This window comes from Xenopus tropicalis, chromosome 7 (genome assembly GCF_000004195.4).
Source record: "Xenopus tropicalis strain Nigerian chromosome 7, UCB_Xtro_10.0, whole genome shotgun sequence".
Taxonomy (NCBI): Eukaryota; Metazoa; Chordata; class Amphibia; order Anura; family Pipidae; genus Xenopus; species Xenopus tropicalis.
In genome coordinates, this window is record NC_030683.2 from 118,978,111 (window position 1) to 118,999,540 (window position 21,430).

At 41.6% G+C, this 21,430-nt stretch overlaps 1 protein-coding gene across 1 annotated transcript; it reads left to right on the forward strand.

The window, feature by feature from the left end:
* The first annotated feature begins 4,700 nt into the window (after positions 1-4,700).
* LOC100491119 (transmembrane protease serine 5) lies at positions 4,701-20,898 on the forward strand. Its single transcript, XM_004916389.4, has 14 exons — positions 4,701-5,019; positions 6,111-6,164; positions 6,303-6,438; positions 6,678-6,815; positions 7,168-7,311; positions 7,498-7,642; positions 8,107-8,226; positions 9,833-9,876; positions 10,328-10,493; positions 10,716-10,885; positions 11,123-11,218; positions 14,045-14,187; positions 20,185-20,337; positions 20,813-20,898. Exons 1-14 carry the CDS (start codon positions 5,011-5,013, stop codon positions 20,831-20,833), a joined length of 1,539 nt encoding a protein of 512 aa, XP_004916446.1. The 5' UTR covers positions 4,701-5,010; the 3' UTR covers positions 20,834-20,898.
* The last annotated feature ends 532 nt before the right edge of the window (positions 20,899-21,430 follow it).

Consider the following 21,430-nt stretch of genomic DNA (forward strand, 5'->3'; position numbering starts at 1 on the left):
TCCCTTATCCGGAAACACGTTATCCAGAAATTTCCGAATTACAGAAAGTGTCTCCCATAGAATTCTAAATTTTAAAATCCCAACTAAGATATAATTACCCCTTATTGGGGGCAGAACAGCCCTATTGGGTTTATTTCATGGTTAAATGATTCCCTTTTCTCTGTAATAATAAAACAGTACCTGTACTTGATACCAACTAAGATATAATTACCCCTTATTGGGGGCAGAACAGCCCTATTGGGTTTATTTCATGGTTAAATGATTCCCTTTTCTCTGTAATAATAAAACAGTACCTGTACTTGATCCCAACTAAGATATAATTACCCCTTATTGGAGGCAGAACAGCCCTATTGGGTTTATTTCATGGTTAAATGATTCTTTTTTCTCTGTAATAATAAAACAGTACCTGTACTTGATCCCAACTAAGATATAATTACCCCTTATTGGGGGCAGAACAGCCCTATTGGGTTTATGTAATGGTTAAATGATTCCCTTTTCTCTGTAATAATAAAACAGTACCTGTACTTGATCCCAACTAAGATATAATTACCCCTTATTGGGGGCAGAACAGCCCTATTGGGTTTATTTAATGGTTAAATTATTCCCTTTTCTCTGTAATAATAAAACAGTACCTGTACTTGATCCCAACTAAGATATAATTACCCCTTATTGGGGGCAGAACAGCCTTATTGGGTTTATTTCATGGTTAAATGATTCCCTTTTCTCTGTAATAATAAAAAAGTACCTGTACTTGATCCCAACTAAGATATAATTACCCCTTATTGGGGGCAGAACAGCCCTATTGGGTTTATTTCATGGTTAAATGATTCCCTTTTCTCTGTAATAATAAAAAAGTACCTGTACTTGATCCCAACTAAGATATAATTACCCCTTATTGGGGCAGAACAGCCCTATTGGGTTTATTTAATGGTTAAATGATTCCCTTTTCTCTGTAATAATAAAACAGTACCTGTACTTGATCCCAACTAAGATATAATTACCCCTTTTTGGGGGCAGAACAGCCCTATTGGGTTTATTCAATTTTTGAATGATATTTAGCAGACTTAAGTTATGGAGATCCAAATTATGGAAAGATCCTTATCTGGAAAACCCTAGGTCCAGAACATTCTGGATAATAGGTCCCATACCTGCACAGAGACACAGGAAAAGATTGGGCTTTGTTAACTCCATTCGGAGGTTCATTTTGGTGCTGTGGTAGGGTTGCCACCTGTCCGGTTTTGACCCGGACAGCCTGGTCTTAGGAGATCTGCCGACCTCCATGTCCTAGGCCAGCCCCATTACGTTACTGCCCTGCCCAGTGATGTCAAGCCCAGCATCCCTGCCCACAGTTCCTGGGCAGCAGAGGTGGCAACCCTATGCTGTGGGCACAGGGAAAATGGAAAAGTATCAGATACATTACATTCCCTTGGAACACATGAAGAAACAACTGCACAGGAATGAGGGATGTCACTTAAAAAAAGGTGTTTGCTCTCACTGTTATAAAAGAAAATAAATTGATAATACTCAAAGGCTGGTATTTTTTTTCCAGAAAAGCCGCAACCCTAAGCCCATCTGTAAGGGCCCTTTTGTTGGGATTTGGAAGTTAAAAACTTTTCAAGGCATGGTTCTCTTTGACCCCTCCATAGCCCATTGATATATATTCGGATTCGGTTAGGCCCAAATCCATCCAATAGTGGATACGGTACATCCCTAATTACGGTCAGTGCTGATCTAGTTTTAGTGCAGGGTGACTAGATCACTTGAAAATTCAGGGACATGTCTAATAAATGCATGTTACAGGGCAGCACTGATTTCACTTTAATGAAACTGCAATCAGTTCAGCTCTGCTGGCTACATTTTCTAAATGTGTCCCTGAATTTGGCAAACATAAGAGCTTTTAACTTTGCCTTGTAATCTGAAAAATGAGTTTGAGCGCCTTGTGGTATGGTGCCCTTTATGATGATTAGTACCAACCTCTCCTCCCCTCTATGTCTGGCCCCACCAGCGCTACATTGCATGGGATTAGTGTGTGTTAACTTGAGTATCCAGAGCTACACAGAGCCAGCATATTTGTTGTAAAAGGCCAGGGTTGTTTTGGTAAGGGGATGTGGTATTTTCATGGTGTGTCTACAAAGTGGGTGTGGCCAAAATTGTCTCTGCTAAGCTACAAATGGTTGTATATTATCTCCAGGGTCAGACTGGGCCGCCGGGACAGCGGGAAAAATCCTGGTGGGCCGCAGCCAGACCCAACCTGACCCTTGCCAGCACTCCCTCTGCCCAACCGTTCCTCCCCTGATGCATTAAATTTACTTGCGCTCAGGGAGGACCCTGCGGGGGGGGGTTAGGGGACGCGGCCTGCAGGGCCCCTGGTCGGGGCCCTGATGGGCCCTGCACCCCCCAGTCCATCCCCGATTACCTCCATCTTTTTGTCTAGGAAATGTATTGAAGTATGCCTCCAGCTAAAGACAAGATGTCAACTAAACTGAAGTCATGAATTTTTAATGCCTAATTCCTTCCTAAACGGTAACCTGAAATAAAGTCAAATATATGTCATTATCTCCCTAATTGCATGTCTGCAGAGCAGTGCTGAGAGTTGTTGTTCAGCCACAGATTAAAGGGGATGTTCACCTTTAAATTAACTTTAACTATGACATAGACATTGATATTCTGAGACAAATTGCAATTGGTTGTAATTTTTTATTTTTTGTGCTTTTTCTTTTTGTTCCTCAGCTCTCCTGTTTGGAATTTTAGGAGCCATCTGGTTACTAGGGTCTTTTTTATCTCAGCAACCAGGCAGTAGGTTGAATTAGAGACAGGAATATGAATAGGAAAGGGTCTAAGTAGAAAGATAAGTAGTATAAAGTAACAATAAGGAAAGTCATGATAACAAAGCTTGAATGAATCCGAAACTTTCGTACTCGGTGCGACAATGATTTTGTTGCACAAATTTTGTCACAAAGTACAAAAAAGTCGTGCAAATGTACGAAAAACTCACGCAGAGTACATAAAAGTCGCAGAAAATATGGACAGCACAAACCAATACAAATTTTTTCTATTCGGACTCAACTGTACTTTGATAAATGTGCCCCTATGTGTACTGACAAAGAAGGCTGCCAGTCCGTATAGGGCCTACCAAATAGCCAATCACAGCCCTTATTGGCACCCCAGGAACTTTTTTTCACTCGTGTTGCTCCCCAACTCTTTTTACATTTGAACGTGGCTTTTCGGGTTAAAAAGGTTGGGGACCCCTAGCTTATAGTCTAATGGCCTCTCTGACGGCAATGGTAAGTTTTTATAGCGTTGTCTTCTCCAGTGGTGAGGGGGTTACCTCTGTATTTTTACACATTTGCAATGGGTGTGTAATAGAGAGGCAGTTTAAAGAAGAAAATAACCTCATACTTATGAATAAGTGAATGTTATTTGAGTAGCAGTGTCAGGATACAAAGCCCATTGTTACAGGCCAGCATATCACGTAACTGGGAGTTTATATATAAACATATGGTGAAATATGTCTGTGTGTGTGATTATTAATATGCATTATTTGCTTTAATAGTTGAGTGTTGGTCTTAATTTTGCATTTCCACATTCCCAAAACATGCAGACAATCGAATTATAGAAAATAAAGACCACAGATCCTGAGCATTCTGGATCTCATACCTGTACTTGAATTTATTTCACTTGGTATAAAATATTTTCTGAGCAAGTTTTCCCCATTGTGTACAGAAGCCAAAAGAGGCTGGCCTTCAACAAACTCAAAAGTTGCTTCTGTTCACTACTCCATCAAGTACCCAGACCAATAAAATAAGTGCAATTTGGCCACCGTTAGGCTGATGTCCCATGAAGAGATTAAGTCGCCCTCCATAGGCAACAATACCAATCACTGGTGGAAAGGCCTACGCATCGCTTGGGTTTTCTGAAGCCACGCAAAGTTGCCTGCAGGAGGATCTCTGCTATTGTAGGCGACAAACTGCTCCGAAAATGATTTCCATCGGCAACAATAGGAGTCGCTGTTGGAAAGCCCCTCGTATCGCTACTTTTTTCCGAAGTTGCCTGCAGGAGGAAATTTCTCATGACTTCTGATTACCGAAGCAATGTAAAGGGCTTTCCACCAGTGACTCCTATTGTTGCTGGTGGAAAGCCTTTTCGGAGCGGTTGGTCACCCATGATAGCAGAGTTCTATCGCGGGCGACTTAACAGCTACGCAGGACATCAGCCTTAGGGTTATGTCCCATGGGGAGTGGTAAATCGTCACTACCATGGACAACTAATCTCCCCTCCCCTAATCTTTCCTTGTAATGCGACTTTGGGCTACTTCGGAAAACCGAAAGGGACCTTTATGCGATTCACATTCTTGCTGGTGGGAAAACATTTTAGGGAGATCAATTGCCTGCGATTGTGAAGATTTATCATGGGCAACTAATCTCCCCGGCGTGCCAGAGCCCTTGGCCAGTGAATCAGTGAAACCAGTGAAGTCACGTTGTGGTTCATTCATACCAAATCATTTTATTTAAACTGTTCTAGGAATCGTAGCTGATTGGATCTTATCAAATCATCACCTCCTCCTGTTGGAGGCATTTGCTCTGCTTGCATGGCTAGGTCCGCTGATTACAAAAGCAGGTTCTTTCCATTAACCCCCCACCCTCCTTTGTGCCACCAAGGCAGCTGTACATCAATGAATCTGCTTGTAACCATATACCTCTTGCAGGACACCTGATATCGCTCATATGCTGCGCCTCTCATGGATGCACCTAGGATACATAGGAGGGGACAAGCCCAGTGCTGGGTGAATGCTGCCAGTAAGAGACAGCGAGGAACTGGCCTATTTGTGTTCCTCACATATTCCAAAGTGACACAGAAGAACAGTGCAATGCAGCTCCTTAGTGCTGGGTACCAAAAAGTCCACCCCGGGATGAGAAACTGACAGCAAACAGTGGAACACATCACTCCAGCCATTTTGGCCGTGCATAGGAACAGAAAGGGAGAGAGGTTCAACAGAATGGCCCCTTCATCATGAGAAAGGTACTTGTGGGATAACACCTAGGTGGTTCTATTGGCAACTTATCAGTCTGTATTTGTACTTAAGTTTTGTCTTATACACCCTGCTCATTGTTCATTAATAGCTGCTTAATAATATTAAAATATCATCTTACAACATGGAAATAAAGAGAGCAATGACACAATTATCCCAGGGAATATCTTCATATTTACCTTTTATAGCTTCGCATCTGTTAATCATTTCTCTACCTAAGATAGGAAACAAATTTATTTTGTCAAGCTTAGTGCACAAGCTTACAATAAGTAAGAATGTCAGAGCATTTGTTCCCTGCATTAATATAGTCTTCTCCAAACGTTTACTGTTATCCTATGTCTTTGTTATAGAGGGGTGGCAGAATCTGTACCCCTGTATCTATAAAACATATTACAACATAAGTAAACCAACTGCAGCTTGAGCATTAACATAAATGTCTACATCAAGTAATTTTTCAAAGAACATCGACCATTTAAGGTACAAGTTTATTAAAGGATAAACCAGGGATCCCCAACCTTTTATACTTGTGAGCCACATTCAAATGTGAAAAGGATTTGGAGAGCAACACAAGCATGAAAAAAGGTTCTGGAGGTGCCAATAAGAGCTATAATTGGCTATTTGGTAGCACCTACGTGGACTGCCAGCCTATAGAAAGCTCTGTTTGGCAAGTACACTGGGTTTTATCCAACCAAAAATTGCCTCCAAACCATGAATTCAAAAATAAGCACCTGCTTTGAGGCCACATCCAAGGAGTTGGTGAGCAACGTGTTGCTCATGAACCACTGGTTGGGTATCAATGAGATAAACTTTTGAAAAAACTGATTTTTTTTTGTGTTATGTAAGAACTGCGCCACCTGCAGGTCAGTTCCTGCAACTGTACAGAGAGATATCCCTTCAGAAGGAAAACAGAGAAGGGTTCTGATGTTGCTCTGCTCAGGGAAGGGAATGTGAGGCTTAGTTATTATCGCTCAGTTATTATAACATTCATTATATTAACAGTTAATAAAAACTTATTTGGGCACCACTAGTTCTTGAAAAGAGTTACGGCGGCTAATAACTGATGTATTTGTATCTTTTGCAGGGGTCAAGGAGAGTCTCTTTATTTGATATTTTCCCAGAAACCATCAACGAGCAGGTAAGTGTGAGTGGGGCAATCAAATGGAGCAGTTTTTAAGCATAGAAAAGAGGATAAACTAGTTGTGGTGTAAAGGAGCTGCCCGGCAGCACAGTGGCGCTGTTGTATTCAGGAATGTGACTGATGTTTTGATTTTAGGATGTGACACTTTCAGAGGCGGCATGTGAGCAGGGAGTGGGGGTACCTGGGGATACGGTAATCTCTCTGCCAGAGGCACAGCCAGCAGATGGAGCCGCTGGTATTATTTCTACAGTGACTGATGCACGGAAACAAAGTGAGTGTAAAAAGAGACAAATCTGTATGCCATCAGTATGCCACGTGAAATTGACATGGCACTTATGGATCTATACAATTAAACCATGCTGGGGAGGCCTGGAATTTACTGAACAGAGCTATGCAGTGTTCTGTGGGGCTCCAGTAATGACATACAGTATACGTGTGTATCTAAGGGCACCTGTAAACTAACCTGTTATTAATGCCTGAATGTAACTGATATCTGTACTTCCTATATAGATGTTCCCAGTGTTCAGACAGTTTGTGAGACAGAGACCAGAGCAGCGCTGTGTTCCCTGCGGAATCTCTCCAGGATCCTCTTCTTTATCTCAATCCTTTTGTCAGTAGGAGCTGTGTCTCTGTCCATCTGTCTCATATGTGAGTAACAGGATCAAACAATTTTGTCCTATTCCTACCTACTGTACGTACCTGCATAATACCTAATACCCCTATGTACCCTCCATTCCACCTTGTCCCCTACCGTACTCTTGCCCCACATTCAGCACTACTGACAATACACTCTGCCCCTCTTTCTCTCCACTAACCTATACACCCTGCTCCCATTTTAACTGCAGTTGTACCTATTGTACCCAATATTTTGGGTTTTCCTTCAATGTTTGAATTGCCAATTATTTCTGAATTCCATCATTCCACCATCCCATATTCACCCACAGCCTGATATCCAAAATCTTTAATTTCTAATATGTAATGTGGTGCTCTTTTCCCCTAGTGCAATATTTCTATCACCCTGTGATCCAGAAAGCCTGCCCTGATTATGTGGAGATATGTTCCTCCTCTTTAAACTGCTCCCTTGCACAAGGTGCCAACCTCTGCCCTCCTGGTAGGCAGCCAAGTAACGGAACCCTGGCAATTGGTGAGAAAGTGCAACTCAGCAACAGAAGGCTGTTTTAATGCATATATCATAGCATTGTAATAAGGGATGTTTAAATTTGCTGCATATCTGCTTGCATAAATGTGTATACATACTGTATGAATGGTACTTTCATGTGTTTACCCCAGTAACTCCCCCCTATGGTTTGTTTCCCTATTGTATGTACAGATTATAAGAACCCTGTGTTGCTGCTGACCAGTCGCTCAGTGCTGCAGCTATACGGTGCCAGAGCTGGCAGGTATTACACGGTGTGTCACCAGGGCTGGAAGCCATCCCATGGCTGGACAGTATGCAGAGAGTTGGGCTTCAACAGGTACTAGTGTACTACTCCTACCATGCTTTTCCATAAATGTCTGCCTTTTGCATGGCAAAAATAGCTCTATTCAGTGTTTCTTTGGGCTGCCTTGGGATACATTCCCCTGTGCAGCCATATCTGTGCTTTCACTTTCTACTGTATTGTAGACAAATTGCTTATTAATTCATTGCTGTTGGCAACTGCTTGTGTGTAATTTAGTACCTGTGTTAGTAAATAGGACCCTCTCTGTAATTCTGTGCTCCCTGCTCTACGACTTCCATAGTTGCCAACAAGGAATATGGGGACATATAAGGCCTTACCTCTGATCTGAATTTTAGGGAATACAAAAGTATTAGGTGTTCCCTGCTCTCTGAAACCCACTACTGCTTGTATCCCTGAGGCTCATCATTTATACCATTGCTCCTTACAGTGTGATGTCTGAGTGTCTGTACCTTGCTGACATTTATCCTTCTCTCTCACAGTCACACAATGTCTTCTCCAGTGCTACTCAGTGCCATGAGTCCCATCGTTCTGGAGGCTTTTGCCATTGTGAATAAAACCGACGGGACACCAAATAATCTTGAAACTTTTATGAGCCCTGTGTAAGTCCATAAGGGTGTGTATCATTACTAGCATTGCCCACATGATGGCACTACTCCCCATAGCACTGTCATCCGATTTATTTCCTGTGCACTCTAGGCTCTTGTTTTACATTAAATAAGTACCTGCTATTCCTAGTTGGCTTGTGTGCTTATTTACATGCCGGAATTTTTTGTGTTTTTCTGCCACCAATACATAGTTTAACCTAATATTCCACTATAAATACACTGCATGGTTACTTTGCTGAGCTGAAACAATGCTCAGTGCTAAATACATACTGTATATTAATATACACTATTACCTGCAGTAATATTAGTAGTAGAAATATTTAACAGCAGATAAAAGGGGTCATTTGCAAAGGCCCTGGGCCCTTGCACAAGTGCTAGTGTACTCAGGGCCATAAATTTGCACCCATAAGCACTTTTATCCATGCTGTGCACTGCGGAGCATAGTGCTGGTAGTTTGAATGATGTATGAATGATACACAAGCTATGTGCTCTCCGCAGCCCACCAGTAGTGATGTATTCATGGTGGGAGAACAGGACTTTCACTCCATTCTGGAATGCAAAAACCTATTGTGCATAGTGCAAACATGCAAGAAAACATGCCCTTTTTTTACACTTTGCTCTCTTTGTAAATGACCATATAAAGTACATTACTACAGTGATTTTTTTAACACAAAATGAATATAAATGCAAGGCCCTTTTTATACTAAAAAGGGCAGACCCCCTGTAAATCTAAAATGTAGAGAGTTCCCCTTTAGGCAACCTACAGAACAAAGGTGGCCATACACCGGCCAATAAGAGCTGCCAACTTGGTCCTTGTACGAGTTATTGGCCCATATAAGGTGCCAGTCAACAGGTCTGCTGACCGATATCTAGCCGCAAATTGGACAGATAATGTTTGGCCAGGTTTGAATTGACCGCCTCATCAAGGACCGCACCTGCATGTTGATGCAGTCCTCGTTCCACCGCCGTGCATAGTTGCATAGGGCAGATTACCAGATCAGCCTGATATTGGTAAAAAATTAGTGAAAGATCCACTTGTTTGGCAATCTTACCACAGGAGCGGACCTTTACATGTATGGCCAGCTTGAGACACAGTACCTTTGAATATCCCTGCAGCAGTACCCATCCTCCTTGCAGCAGGAGATGCAGTCAGCTGTTGGAAAGAGAATGCCTACAGGAGCTAAAGTAGACTCTAGGAAGGTGTTGAGGAGGCATGGCCTGTTGCAGCCAGGGTGCACCTCAAAATCTCAGGAGAAAATGATCCTAGCCAGGAGCTGCAATGTACAAATCTCAACCCTCCTTTCCTCAGAACAACAGTACTTTGTTTTAGTTGAGGGAGGGATTTTGCCAAATCACCTGGAAGTTTGTCTACTATGTATCTCTATTGGGGTTAGGGGCTGGGTAATGTTGTGAGCCTTTGTCTTTTTTAATGCTAAATATTCCAGCATCATTCCCCTCTTCTTCTTTCAGCAATGCTACTGTATCTAGTATGTGCTGCTGTATTTTATTTTTCTACTTTAGTCCTGTAATGTGAATGAACTAAACCTGGGGTGGTCACATGGGGGCAAAAGTGATATGTTCTCCTAATGTCTCTTTACAGAGATATTTGCCCCACTCAAGAAGGGGTTTCACTGCAGTGCACAGGTAAGGGGGCTGACTGAAGTGTGCTTCCTTGTGGGTTTATTGGCTTCTAATTAGGGGCTGAGAGTGCTGCCCTTCGCTGTGTGGTTCTATGTGCTTCATAATAATTAGTATTGGTCTTGGCTTTTGTTGTTTATTTGTCTCCTCTATATTCGGTGTTCATCCTGTACCTTTTTGCTTGGAACTACCCACTCAGCCATCTAATTATCCTCTTGCAGCTCTGTTTGCTGTCCTCACTCAGTACTTTCAGTGTGGAACAGGTTCTGCTGCTATTCCATGTTCCCTTTATGATCAGGAAAGGGGGTAATGACTGGGATCTCACATAGCCCAATATAGGCACCTTCTATTTCTGTATGCAGTTCCCTGAAATCTCATAGGGCTGGAATATTCTGGGTCTGCTCACTAAATTCCCCAGTTTTGGATACTGACCTTGCCTTTGTGCTTTTTGTTTTAGACTGTGGACAGGCATCTGTGGATATTCCTCGGATTGTAGGGGGGACAGATTCTTCTTTGGGAAAATGGCCGTGGCAGGTCAGCCTTCGGTGGGATGGACGGCACATGTGTGGCGGATCCATCATATCTTCCCAGTGGGTGATGAGTGCCGCTCACTGCTTTGTGCTGTGAGTAGCCTTCAATGAGGAGGTCATGGTAATGACTAAGAAAATAATGTGAAGGGATAGAGAGTAAAGTTTAAAAAATCTTGGACATTTTTAGTATATTAGCCCTTTGGTTTGGGGGCAAAATTAGTTTCAGTGGCGAGGGTCTGCTATTTTCACTGTGTTACAGTGTTTTGTGGTGAGGACCCCTTAGTTTAATTTAATTGGTTTTGACTCTGTTTTCAGTAACGGCTTCCTGACTGTCAGTAGATGGAAAATCCACGCTGGGTCCATTTCCCTAAGCACTGGGATTGCATATTCTGTCCGTAATATCTATTACAATGGGCTGTACAGCTTGGAAACCAATGACTACGACGTGGCCCTTCTCAAAACCACTGTGCCTATGAGCTTCTCGGGTAAGGTGTGGGGGTCTCAGTCTGTGTGTGTGTCGAGCTAAGAAACATTAGTGCCCCTTGGCCTTTATTGGGTATCTATCAGTATTAGGGAGGAAGGATAGCAGGTAGCAGAGAAAGACGATGTCTGTAAGGCTTTATAAAAGAACTGCTCAACTTGTGGCTTTACAGCTGCCAAATACCCCCCTCCTTCTGCCTCTTCTGGCTTCTACCATTCAGACTTCTCTTTTTCTCTTACAGACACTACGCGGCCTGTGTGTCTGCCCAGAGCCTACCAGCAGTTCCAGGTGACGGCCAACTGTTGGATCATCGGCTGGGGCCATGTGAGCGAGGGAGGTGAGAAAGGGTGTGGTTCCTTAATATATATATATCAGCCACTGGGCAACAATTCCCTGACACACAGAATGAGCTATCTTTATTACATCCCCATCAATTCAGTATATTAATACTGTATTAATACCAAATGCACAGACAGAACTCTTTGTGCCAGGGAAACTTGGAATACTTGATACAAATAAATAAGCCTTAAATGGTGGCTTACACTTTTAGTATGTTATAGAAAGTCTATTCTTAGCAACTTTTTAATTGGTCTTCATTTTTTATTCTATTTGCCTTCCTCTTCATCCTCTTTCCAGCTTTCAAATGGGGGTCGCTGACCCCAGCAGCACAATTGCTTTGTGCATTTTATTATTGTTACTTTTTATTACTTATCTTTCTCTATACATATCTCTGTCTCTCTTTTAAACAACTGCCTGGTTGTTAGGTTAAATTGGACCCTAGCAACCAGGTAGCTGCTGAAATCCCAAGCTGGAGAGCTGCTGAATAAAGCTAAATCATTTATAAACCCGCAAATATTAAAAAATAAAGACTAACTTTTGCTCTAGCACATTGGCAAATGAGCCCTACACTGTTAAATTTATGCATAGAAATGTCCTTACTAGCATACTTATATTTAAGCATATTAGGAGCTGCCATAGTGTTTGTATCTGGAGCAAAGGAGCAGCATAAGAGTATAACTAAAGGGTGCAGTTCTCTTACAGCCTAATTGGAATCCTTCTGCATCTCACATGGATATCTTACAATAGAGATGAGCAGAGAGGGGCAGACCAATGCACCCAGTACAATAGACACTTATACTCTATACACACTATACTAATGTCCAAGGTGAAATATATGAAAGATAAACATTAGTCATAGATAAAGTCTATTCTCTCTTTAGATATGGAACAAACAGGACCTAAATTCACTTTCACTGGAAATGTTTGCACAGACAGAAAATTGTTCTTTCTTATTCCGTCTCGGCTTAATAAAGTACCAATAAACAGTCATATCTTGTAATCAATAGAATAAATGACTTTCCAAGGCATTGCGTCACTGACAGTGCCACACAATTATTTATTACATAAGTTTGACCCAAGTTCACATTTAAGAGGACATGATCAATAACTGAGTTGCTAATTATTGTCCCAAAGTTTGGAATCTGTGGTGTAGATCGGCCTGCTTTTTAAAGGGGTAGATCACCATTAGGTTAACTTTTAGTATGTTATAGAATGGCCAGTTCTAAGCCACGTTTCAGTTGGTCTTTTTTTTATAGTTTTTGAATTATTTGCCTTCTTCGTCTGACTCTTTCCAGCTTTCAAATGGGGGTCACTAACCCCTGTAGCCAAAGAGCTATTGCTCTGCAAGATTACAGTTTTATTGTTTTTGATACTTTTTATTACTTATGTTTGTATTTAGGTTCTGCCCTATTCATATTCCATTCTCTCTTTAAAACCACTTCCTGGTTGCTAAGGTAATAATAATAATAATTTTGTGCCATTTATATTCTATATATACAGTATATTGTGCCACTTATACTCTATAAATATATAGTATATTGTGCCATTTATACTCTCTATATACAGTATATTGTGCCATTTATACTCTATATATACAGTATATTGTGCCATTTATACTCTATATATACTTTATATTGTGCCATTTATACTCTATATATACAGTATAGTGTGCCATTTATATTCTATATATACAGTATATTGTGCCATTTATACTCTATATATACAGTATAGTGTGCCATTTATACTCTATTTATACAGTATAGTGTGCCATTTATACTCTATTTATACAGTATAGTGTGCCATTTATACTCTATTTATACAGTATATTGTGCCATTTATGCTCTATATATACTTTATATTGTGCCATTTATACTCTCTATATACAGTATAGTGTGACATATATATTCTATATATACAGTATATTGTGCCATTTATACTCTATATATACAGTATAGTGTGCCATTTATACTCTATTTATACAGTATAGTGTGCCATTTATACTCTATTTATACAGTATAGTGTGCCATTTATACTCTATATATACAGTATAGTGTGCCATTTATACTCTATTTATACAGTATAGTGTGACATTTATACTCTATATATACAGTATAGTGTGCCATTTATACTCTATATATACAGTATAGTGTGCCATTTATACTCTATATATATACAGTATAGTGTGACATTAATATTCTATATATACAGTATAGTGTGACATTAATATTCTATATATACAGTATAGTGTGAGTGGGTCCCTAAGCTCAGGTAAGTGACAGCAGCACAGAGAATGGGCAGGAAAGAAGATGGGGGGCTACTTGGGGGCACAGATCTTCCCTACTAAAGGGCTGTGGTTGCCTTGGGCATGAGAGAATCTCAGAACACAATGTGCAACATTTCTGGCCTAATTCTTTTAAAGTTAAAGTGTTGTGAATTTTAGTTTTTCTTTTCTTGCATTTATTTCAGCTCTTTCCTTAGGGCAATGACACACGGTGCTATTTGTAGCCGACGTTTTGTTGTAGATACAAAATGCCAGAATACCCCACCATTGAGAGTACTGGCCATTGTCTCTGCTATAAACACTCAAACCGAAACAATTCTCAGTATTGTCTATGGCAAGGTACCTTCTGGTGTTTTGTAGCTACGACAAAACGTGGGCTTCAGATAGCACCGTGTGTCATTGCCCTTACTGTCAGTCAACATGTGTTCTCTCTGCTTCCCCCCTAGTCTTCCATTACCCATTCTAATTTCAGAACTCTTCTGTTTAATCTCCCAATTGGCATTATAATTATACCATTGTGATCATTTGATATACATTTCACAGGGCAGTTATCTCCAGTTCTACAGGAAGCAAAAGTGCAGTTGATCAGCAGTCAGATCTGTAACCACTCATCTAACTATGCTGGGCAGATTAGCCCTCGAATGCTTTGTGCCGGTTACCCAGATGGTAGAGCTGACTCGTGCCAGGTATGCTGTGTGTGCCAGGTCTCCGGCATTTTTAGCACTTGTTGCTTCTGTATTGCCCCTGCTCTTACAATCCTACATGTAGGGTATTACTGGTTCAGTGGTGTTCATCTGTCATTGGCTGTCATTGTGTGTCTGTCCTGTTATCAGCCAGTCTACACGGGTAAATAGAAGATCACATAAACAGAATTCAGGGTACAGGGTATTTTATGAGTGCACAGTAACAAAGTTCATCCGTCAATTTCAATTATAATCCCTACTCAGATTCACAGCTGGTCTAGAACCAGTCAAAAAACATATCTACACCATAGCTGAAGTCCTAGGTCCTCGCCAAAAAATATCTGCCCCCCCCACTCTGTGCTTGTAAATCTTTCAACAGTCAGCAGCACTAAAAAGATGAAAGGCCTTCAGACAGGCCCGGATTTGTGGAGAGGCCACAAAGGCCCGGGCCTAGGGCGGCAGAAGTTTAGGGGCGGCATGCCGCCCCGCCGCAAGAACATTTTTTAATTTTGCTCCCATACGGAGCAGTCGGGACCTCTCCCCACTGCTCCGTATGGGAGTTAAAAAGAGCGTTCGCGCATGCGCTGGCGCTTTGCGCATGCGCAATGGGGAGCTGGCGCTTTGCGCATGCGCACTGGGGGCGCGTTCGCGCATGCGCACTGGGGTGCGCGTTCGCGCATGCGCATGGGGGACTCCCACAGGGGCGGCCTCGGGGCGCACCGAAGAGAAATCCGGCCCTGCCTTCAGATATGTCTAATGTTCTGTTATCATGTGCTTGTAAAGCTTGTATATTCTCTTTAGACGTCTTTGCCTTTGTCTACACCGCAATTTGACATAAATACCTTTATTTTGTCATGCAAGTCTCTTAAAAGAGACAGGATAAAGGAAAAAAAATCTCTAATCTTATAGGCAATTATGAATAATATGTGGTGTTGGTTTTACTTTGGTCTAAGAATGGATACTATCTGAAAAAATGGCCCCTTTATTGGAGTTCCCTATAGACCCTCTCAGGTCCCTGTGTGTTTCAAATGAGGGGTGGGTGTGTCCTAATGGTCCCTTTCAGAAGCACTGTAGGAGAGAAGTAGCCAATCACAGCCCTGCAGTCACACAAGCAAAGACAGGCTTCAGTTCCCTATTAGGTCAGCTTAGCTGCTGATTGGTTCCTATCCTACAGTGCAGCGTGCTGAGTGTCGTCAGCCCCCCCTGCACAGCCTGGAAAAGAAGGCAGTAGAAAGTGAAACAGATGGGAGGGGCTAGTGGGGTTTTTGGAGCAATTTTCAATAAATTGGCCTGAAACACTACCTTTTAAAAGTAAATTCCCTCTATATTTACATGAGTGCAATTCATTGGCACAATATTGTTTTATACACAATATGTCCCCTTTAATGTGCTCTGCTCCCAAATGGCAGCATCTGTACAGCAGCAAGATGAATTAGTGCCAGTACAGGCATTCGTACACTTGCTAGTCATGTCGGAAACCAGGATCGGACTGGGGGGTGCAGGGCCCACCGGAGCCGCGCCCCAGGGGCCCTGCAGGTGCCTCTGCCAGCCATTTCCCCCACACCCCCTAACCCCCCGCAGGAGCACCTCACGCCCGAAGGGGCCCCGCTGAGCCTCCCTAACCCCCCACAGGGTCCGACGTCCTACCCTGAGTGCACATACAGTAAGTTTAACACATCAGGGAAGGAATAATCAGCTGGGGGAGCGCTGGCAAGGGTCGGGTCTGGGCCGCCAGGGCCCGGTAGGGCCCAGTCCAACCCTGTTGGAAACCCACCTAGCCACACCTGTGGCCCCAGCCTTCTATAGGAGGCTATCATGCAGAGATTAAGACCTACTTTGAATATCAGATGGCAGCAGGCCTGGACTGGAATTCAAAATAAGCCCTGGTATTTCCAGTACACAGAGACCCAAACAGCCCCCCCCAGCCCAATAAATAGTGACTGTCTGTGGCATCTTACAGCAGCCCCTCTGGCATTTGCATGAATCTTTTTTTAAGTTATATCAGGGACATTTAATGTATTGTTTTCATTAAATCCTCAGCTTGACCTCTCTGAAAAAAAACACACACAAGGAAAATATTTAGTATCTAAGTGATTGCCTTCTCATCATTAGCCAATTATGTTCAATGGAACTAACTGTGCGGTATCTAATCTCCTTCATTAAATGCGGCGGCCTAAAGACTAATAGCTGTTTAATCACCAGTATTACATAAATATGCAGAAAGTAAAAGCGTCACATCATGTATATATCTCCAATCAATTGCACTCCCAGCCATAAAAAGCAGCTGGAGGGTAGTCATAAAGGTTTCTGTGATAGGGAGATAGGAACAATATTTTATATCCCATAGCCTTAATTGGCTTCACACTGTCTGAAATGCAACTTTGTAGTATCTATGTCATTTTGCAAAGTACTTTTTATTTCTCCTAGGGTAACTGACCACACAGACATTCTCACATCAGGTGGTGTAAAGCTATTGTTTATTGGTCACTCACAATACTGCCCATCAGCCCATGTCTGCCAAAGAGCATTGAATTCATTTCAAGGGCAAGTAACACTCGCACAGCTCCAGCATAAGGATCTAGTTTTGACTTCAAGAAGAAGTATTTTTTAAAGAATGAATTTCATTATACAATATACTGTATGTTGATAAGAAATTATATAGTAAATAAAGTACCCCCTGTTGTATAATATAGGGATATTATAAGTCACTGAGGAGTCCCATGACCATATAAAGGGACGAGGCTAAAGGCTGAGTGCTTTTAAACAGCATGACGTCAGAGGTGACGTCTAACATTACAACATATTTTACAACAGGGGGTACATTATCATTAACATACAGGCTTTAGTGAGTCATGTGACAGAAATTACATCACTAAGCTCTGATTATAACTGATGACATCACTAAGCACTGTTTATAAGGATATCATTTACAGTTTGGTCCCATAGGGAAATGGCAAAAATGTATATTATATGTTTATAATGCCAGTACTGTATCATTAAAGGGGTTCTTCACCTTTAAGTTAACTTATAGTATGATGTAGAGCAGTGCTGTCCAACTGGCGGCCCTCAACCCCCCTCTGTGTGGCCTCTGATGTTTCAATTAGTATGTGAACCAACAGCAATTAGTCAGGACTGACCGAGCAGGAAGTCGGTGTCTATGTAACACACCTTTATTAGAAGATTCTGAATTTTCACCAAACATTAGAACAATAAGATGAAATAAGAATAATTTTCCCCTATGGTGGCGAAGGTCACAGGGGGCTAAGTTGGGGGCTCCCTTGCAAAATAATGGGTGATAATGGGTTAGATTCTAATTTGTCTGTTAGACATACAAGTTGCCATCTTGGCAACCCAACCTGCTACAAAACATCTCATTAATTACCAGCCTTCCCTAATAAAGCTGCTTCACTTTGGAAAAATTGCTGTAAATTGGCCATAAAGATGCTGATAAGTGAGAATTATCTTAATTCTTGCAATTATCGATTATTGGACCTTTAGTCTAACACAAGATATGAAATAGGTTTACAATGGAACACTCTAAAGGTAGTAAATCCACTCAGAAAAACATGTTTATTCAGTGCAACTTTCTCCCGTTCCTCATTGATATAATTTTTACATTTGCCTGAAGGTTATCTGAATCTCATTAATGGGCAATAAAGCTGAAAAACTAAATAGTGAAGGGAGAAAACCCAGAGCTGTCCTTCATGGCAAGGTCCACGGCCAAACTGACTTTGTGGGACTTCCTTTCTTTTATACATGGGGGGTCAGGGGAGTATATACGTAAGTCACATACGTTTCTTTGACAGTAACACAATTTACGTAAGCATAGGGGCCCAATGATGTTGCTGTGGGGCCCAATAACCAGTGGTTCCTCAGCTGGAAAGTCCATGTAGAATACGCTGATATAATTCAGTAAAACAGCTGATGTTACTCTAAAATTAGCAGTTCATATAAATAGTTAAAATGAACAATTCAGTCAGTTCATTGCGGGCAGTGGAATATACCTAACTTTTTTAATTCATTGAGGGTCAGTGGAGTTTCTCTACATTGTCTTTTGCTTGATACACAAGTTCCGTAAGTTTCTAGGCAGTTTCTGCAGAAGTTACATAAATTGCGTAAGTTTTAGTGTAACTTTATATGTAATTATGCAGTTTGCGTAACTTTCGCAACGCGACCGGGCCCCCATACAAAACGAAAATACAAAAATTTCACAGCTTCCCCCTGATGTCGGCCCTGTATGCAAATATACTGTAGTATGGGACATAATGTAGATGTATGTAACTGTGTAGAGCCCACAACAGACACATTTAAGACATTTGTTTGTGCTTTAGTCTCACTGTTGATTTCTAAGCCTTATCATAGCTCTCTATGCCAAAGGGCTTCTAGGGAATTTGCCTCTGTGCAAGGTGGATGTATTACTTCATTGATTACCCTTATTATTATTAGCTTGTACAGGGACTGACCTTTTATAATATTATATATCATTGACCCTGTCAAATCCCTCTACCCATGTGTTTGCTATAAAGTCTTAAATATCGCTGACCCTGTCAAATTCTTGTGCCCATGGAATTGTTCATTTACACCCCCAAAACCAAGAAAGTTTTCCTTACAAGGGCAAGGTCATATTCTATGAAATATATTGGTTATGCTTACGAATATTCTCAGACTTGCATTGTCTTACCCAGGAAAGAGAAGACACTGGGGGGGTTGGGTGGTCAAAGAAGGCCCAACCATTCAAAGCTCCATTATTCCTTTGGCCTCAAAAAGCATTAGTTAGCCACCAACTATTGCGCACACAGTCATTGAGGGTTATGGGTATAGATATAGATATAGAGGGTACAGGCGCAAACTATAGGGGCAATAAACCCTGAAACTGCTTGAGTGAGGCAGAAGTGTAGAGGGCAATGTGTGACCTTGACTAATTTCAATATAAAAACTACCAGAATGGCTGATCTTTCCTAAGTCTTAGGAGGCCCTAAAAGATTTGCCTAACTTCTGGTTACAGTGTGTTTGGGAGTCAGTTAGGGACATGGTCTATATTAAATACTGCAGCAAGGTTTATAGGTGGTTTATTGGTGGTTGCCTTACTTTAGGTGCCCAGGTAGATGGCAGAAATACCTATGATTTGCGTCTCCTCAGTAAAGGATAATAACATGCTGGTCCTGGTGGATGGCAAGTTGTCCATTTCACATCCTCAGAGCCATTGCAGCATTTTCCCCTATAGTTGCAGTGCAACGTACCTGTGGCAACTGCGACTGACTGATTGCAAAAAGTATAGATTCAAAGAGAATCAAAATGATGTCTATGTCCAAACATAATAACGTGCTCGTTCTGATGGATGCCAAGTTGTCCATTTCACATCCTCTGAGCCGATCTTAGTAGAAACTTAGCTATAAGATCTTTTTTTCGCTTACATTCCAAAACGAACTCACTTCTGAAACTTCTTTACAAGGGTTTAGTTACAGGGTATGTAGGGGTTTCTAATGGGTCCAAGGATCTAAGTGGGGCCACATGGGCAATGTACAGGTACACGGTATAGATGACATATACAGTAGGTCTAAAAGATGGTTGGGGTTAATAAAATGGTCATAAAATACTATAAAGTACTCATAGACTAAGTTAGGGATTCCTAACCTTTTTTACTTTATATGCAAAAAAGTGTTGGCCACACAAGAATGAAAATAGTTCTTTGGGAATACCATAAATATGACTGTGATTGGCTATTTGGTAGCCCCATGTAGACTGCTAGCCTACAGGAGGCTCTGCTTGGAGTGCAACTGTGTCTCTGTGCTTCCAGAACTTGTCTCCAAGTCAGAAATTGAAAAATGTAAAAATGGGCACCTACTTTGAGGCCACAGGGATCAGCATTAAAGGGAGTGGGAAGCAACATGTTGCTCACAAGCCACTTTTTGGGGTCACTAGACTAAGGGTTCTGCTCAGTGAGTGATTAGGCCAGTGTAGAAAAGGAAATCTCAAACACATCCCTTTGTCTCTGTTAAGGGAGACAGCGGAGGGCCCTTGGTGTGCCAGGAGGGAGGCTTATGGTGGCAGGTTGGCATCGTGAGCTGGGGAGAAGGCTGCGGCAGACCCAATCGCCCTGGAGTTTACACCAATCTCACTGAAGTGTTAGACTGGGTCTACCACCGGCTTCAGGTAAGTGATGAAGTTTTTATTTTAAACAAAAACTCACTACAGGAGAAAGGGGGTTATTTATATAGGAGCTCACCATCTTGGATCGGTTAGGCCATCTTCTGTGTGTCAGTGACACTGCACATGCTCAGTGTGCTCTGGGCTGCTGTTCAAAAGCTATAGGGGTCATCAAGCATAAACTGAGGTTCACCTGTCACCTGTTCTCATGTGAATATACAATTCATTAATAATTCTCCTTTTATTGCAACTGCTAGCAAACAAACTCAAAACATATAAAGCACTTCTAGCCTAATTCATTGTTAAGCTTCAGTTCTCCTTTAAGCATGACAGAAAAAAATACCTGTGTACAACACATACATATATTAGTGTTTTGCTGTAGAGATTTCCTTGTGCCTCAGGCCAGAGACAGATCTTGTGCCCATTCACATTTATTTGTACCAAACACAGCGTTTAAGACTGTAACAATGTTTTTCTCTAGATGGACAGCGAGGCTACGTGACCCAGGGAGGACTCACTGAGAGCAATATCAAGAGAAAGAGAATTAAATAAATGTTGTTTCTTATATTTTGTAATGTGTGTTGTGTTTGTTGGAAACCAAATTTTCCCAGAAACTGGGACTGGGGGTACACAGCCTTCATATCTAAATAGGGAGGCTATAGACTAAAGCCTGTTGCTTCTGCAATAAGTTAATACATATAAAGGGTGTTACTGTCCCTTTACAGCTATATTTCGTACATGTTTATGTACATGCCCACACACAGCAGCTTCCCAAACAGGATATGTAGGGTTTATAAGGAAATGATGTCCCCAGCTAACTGAACTATAAACCCAGCCTGTATTTCTGGTAAGGGCAGGAGACAGAAGGCTCCTTGCTCGCAGTAAGAATACAAAGAACATGTATTTATATTATATGCACTGACCTTGCAGCCCTCCAGGTGTTCTTTAACTATAACTCCATAAATTATCTAAAGTTTTTGGCCAATGGATGCAAGATGCTTTGTCCACTATCCAGCATAAAACTCCTTTCCACCTATCACCACTTATAAGAAGCTGCAACAGCAAGTATAGTATGTGATTTTGGGCATAAGTGTCTGTT

Excerpts from the sequence above, each read along its gene's own strand:
- LOC100491119 (XM_004916389.4), top strand. Across the intron at positions 6,816-7,167 it reads TCTGTCCATCTGTCTCATAT|TGCAATATTTCTATCACCCT; the intron begins GTGAGTAACAGG and ends CTTTTCCCCTAG. Across the intron at positions 8,227-9,832 it reads GAAACTTTTATGAGCCCTGT|AGATATTTGCCCCACTCAAG; the intron begins GTAAGTCCATAA and ends GTCTCTTTACAG.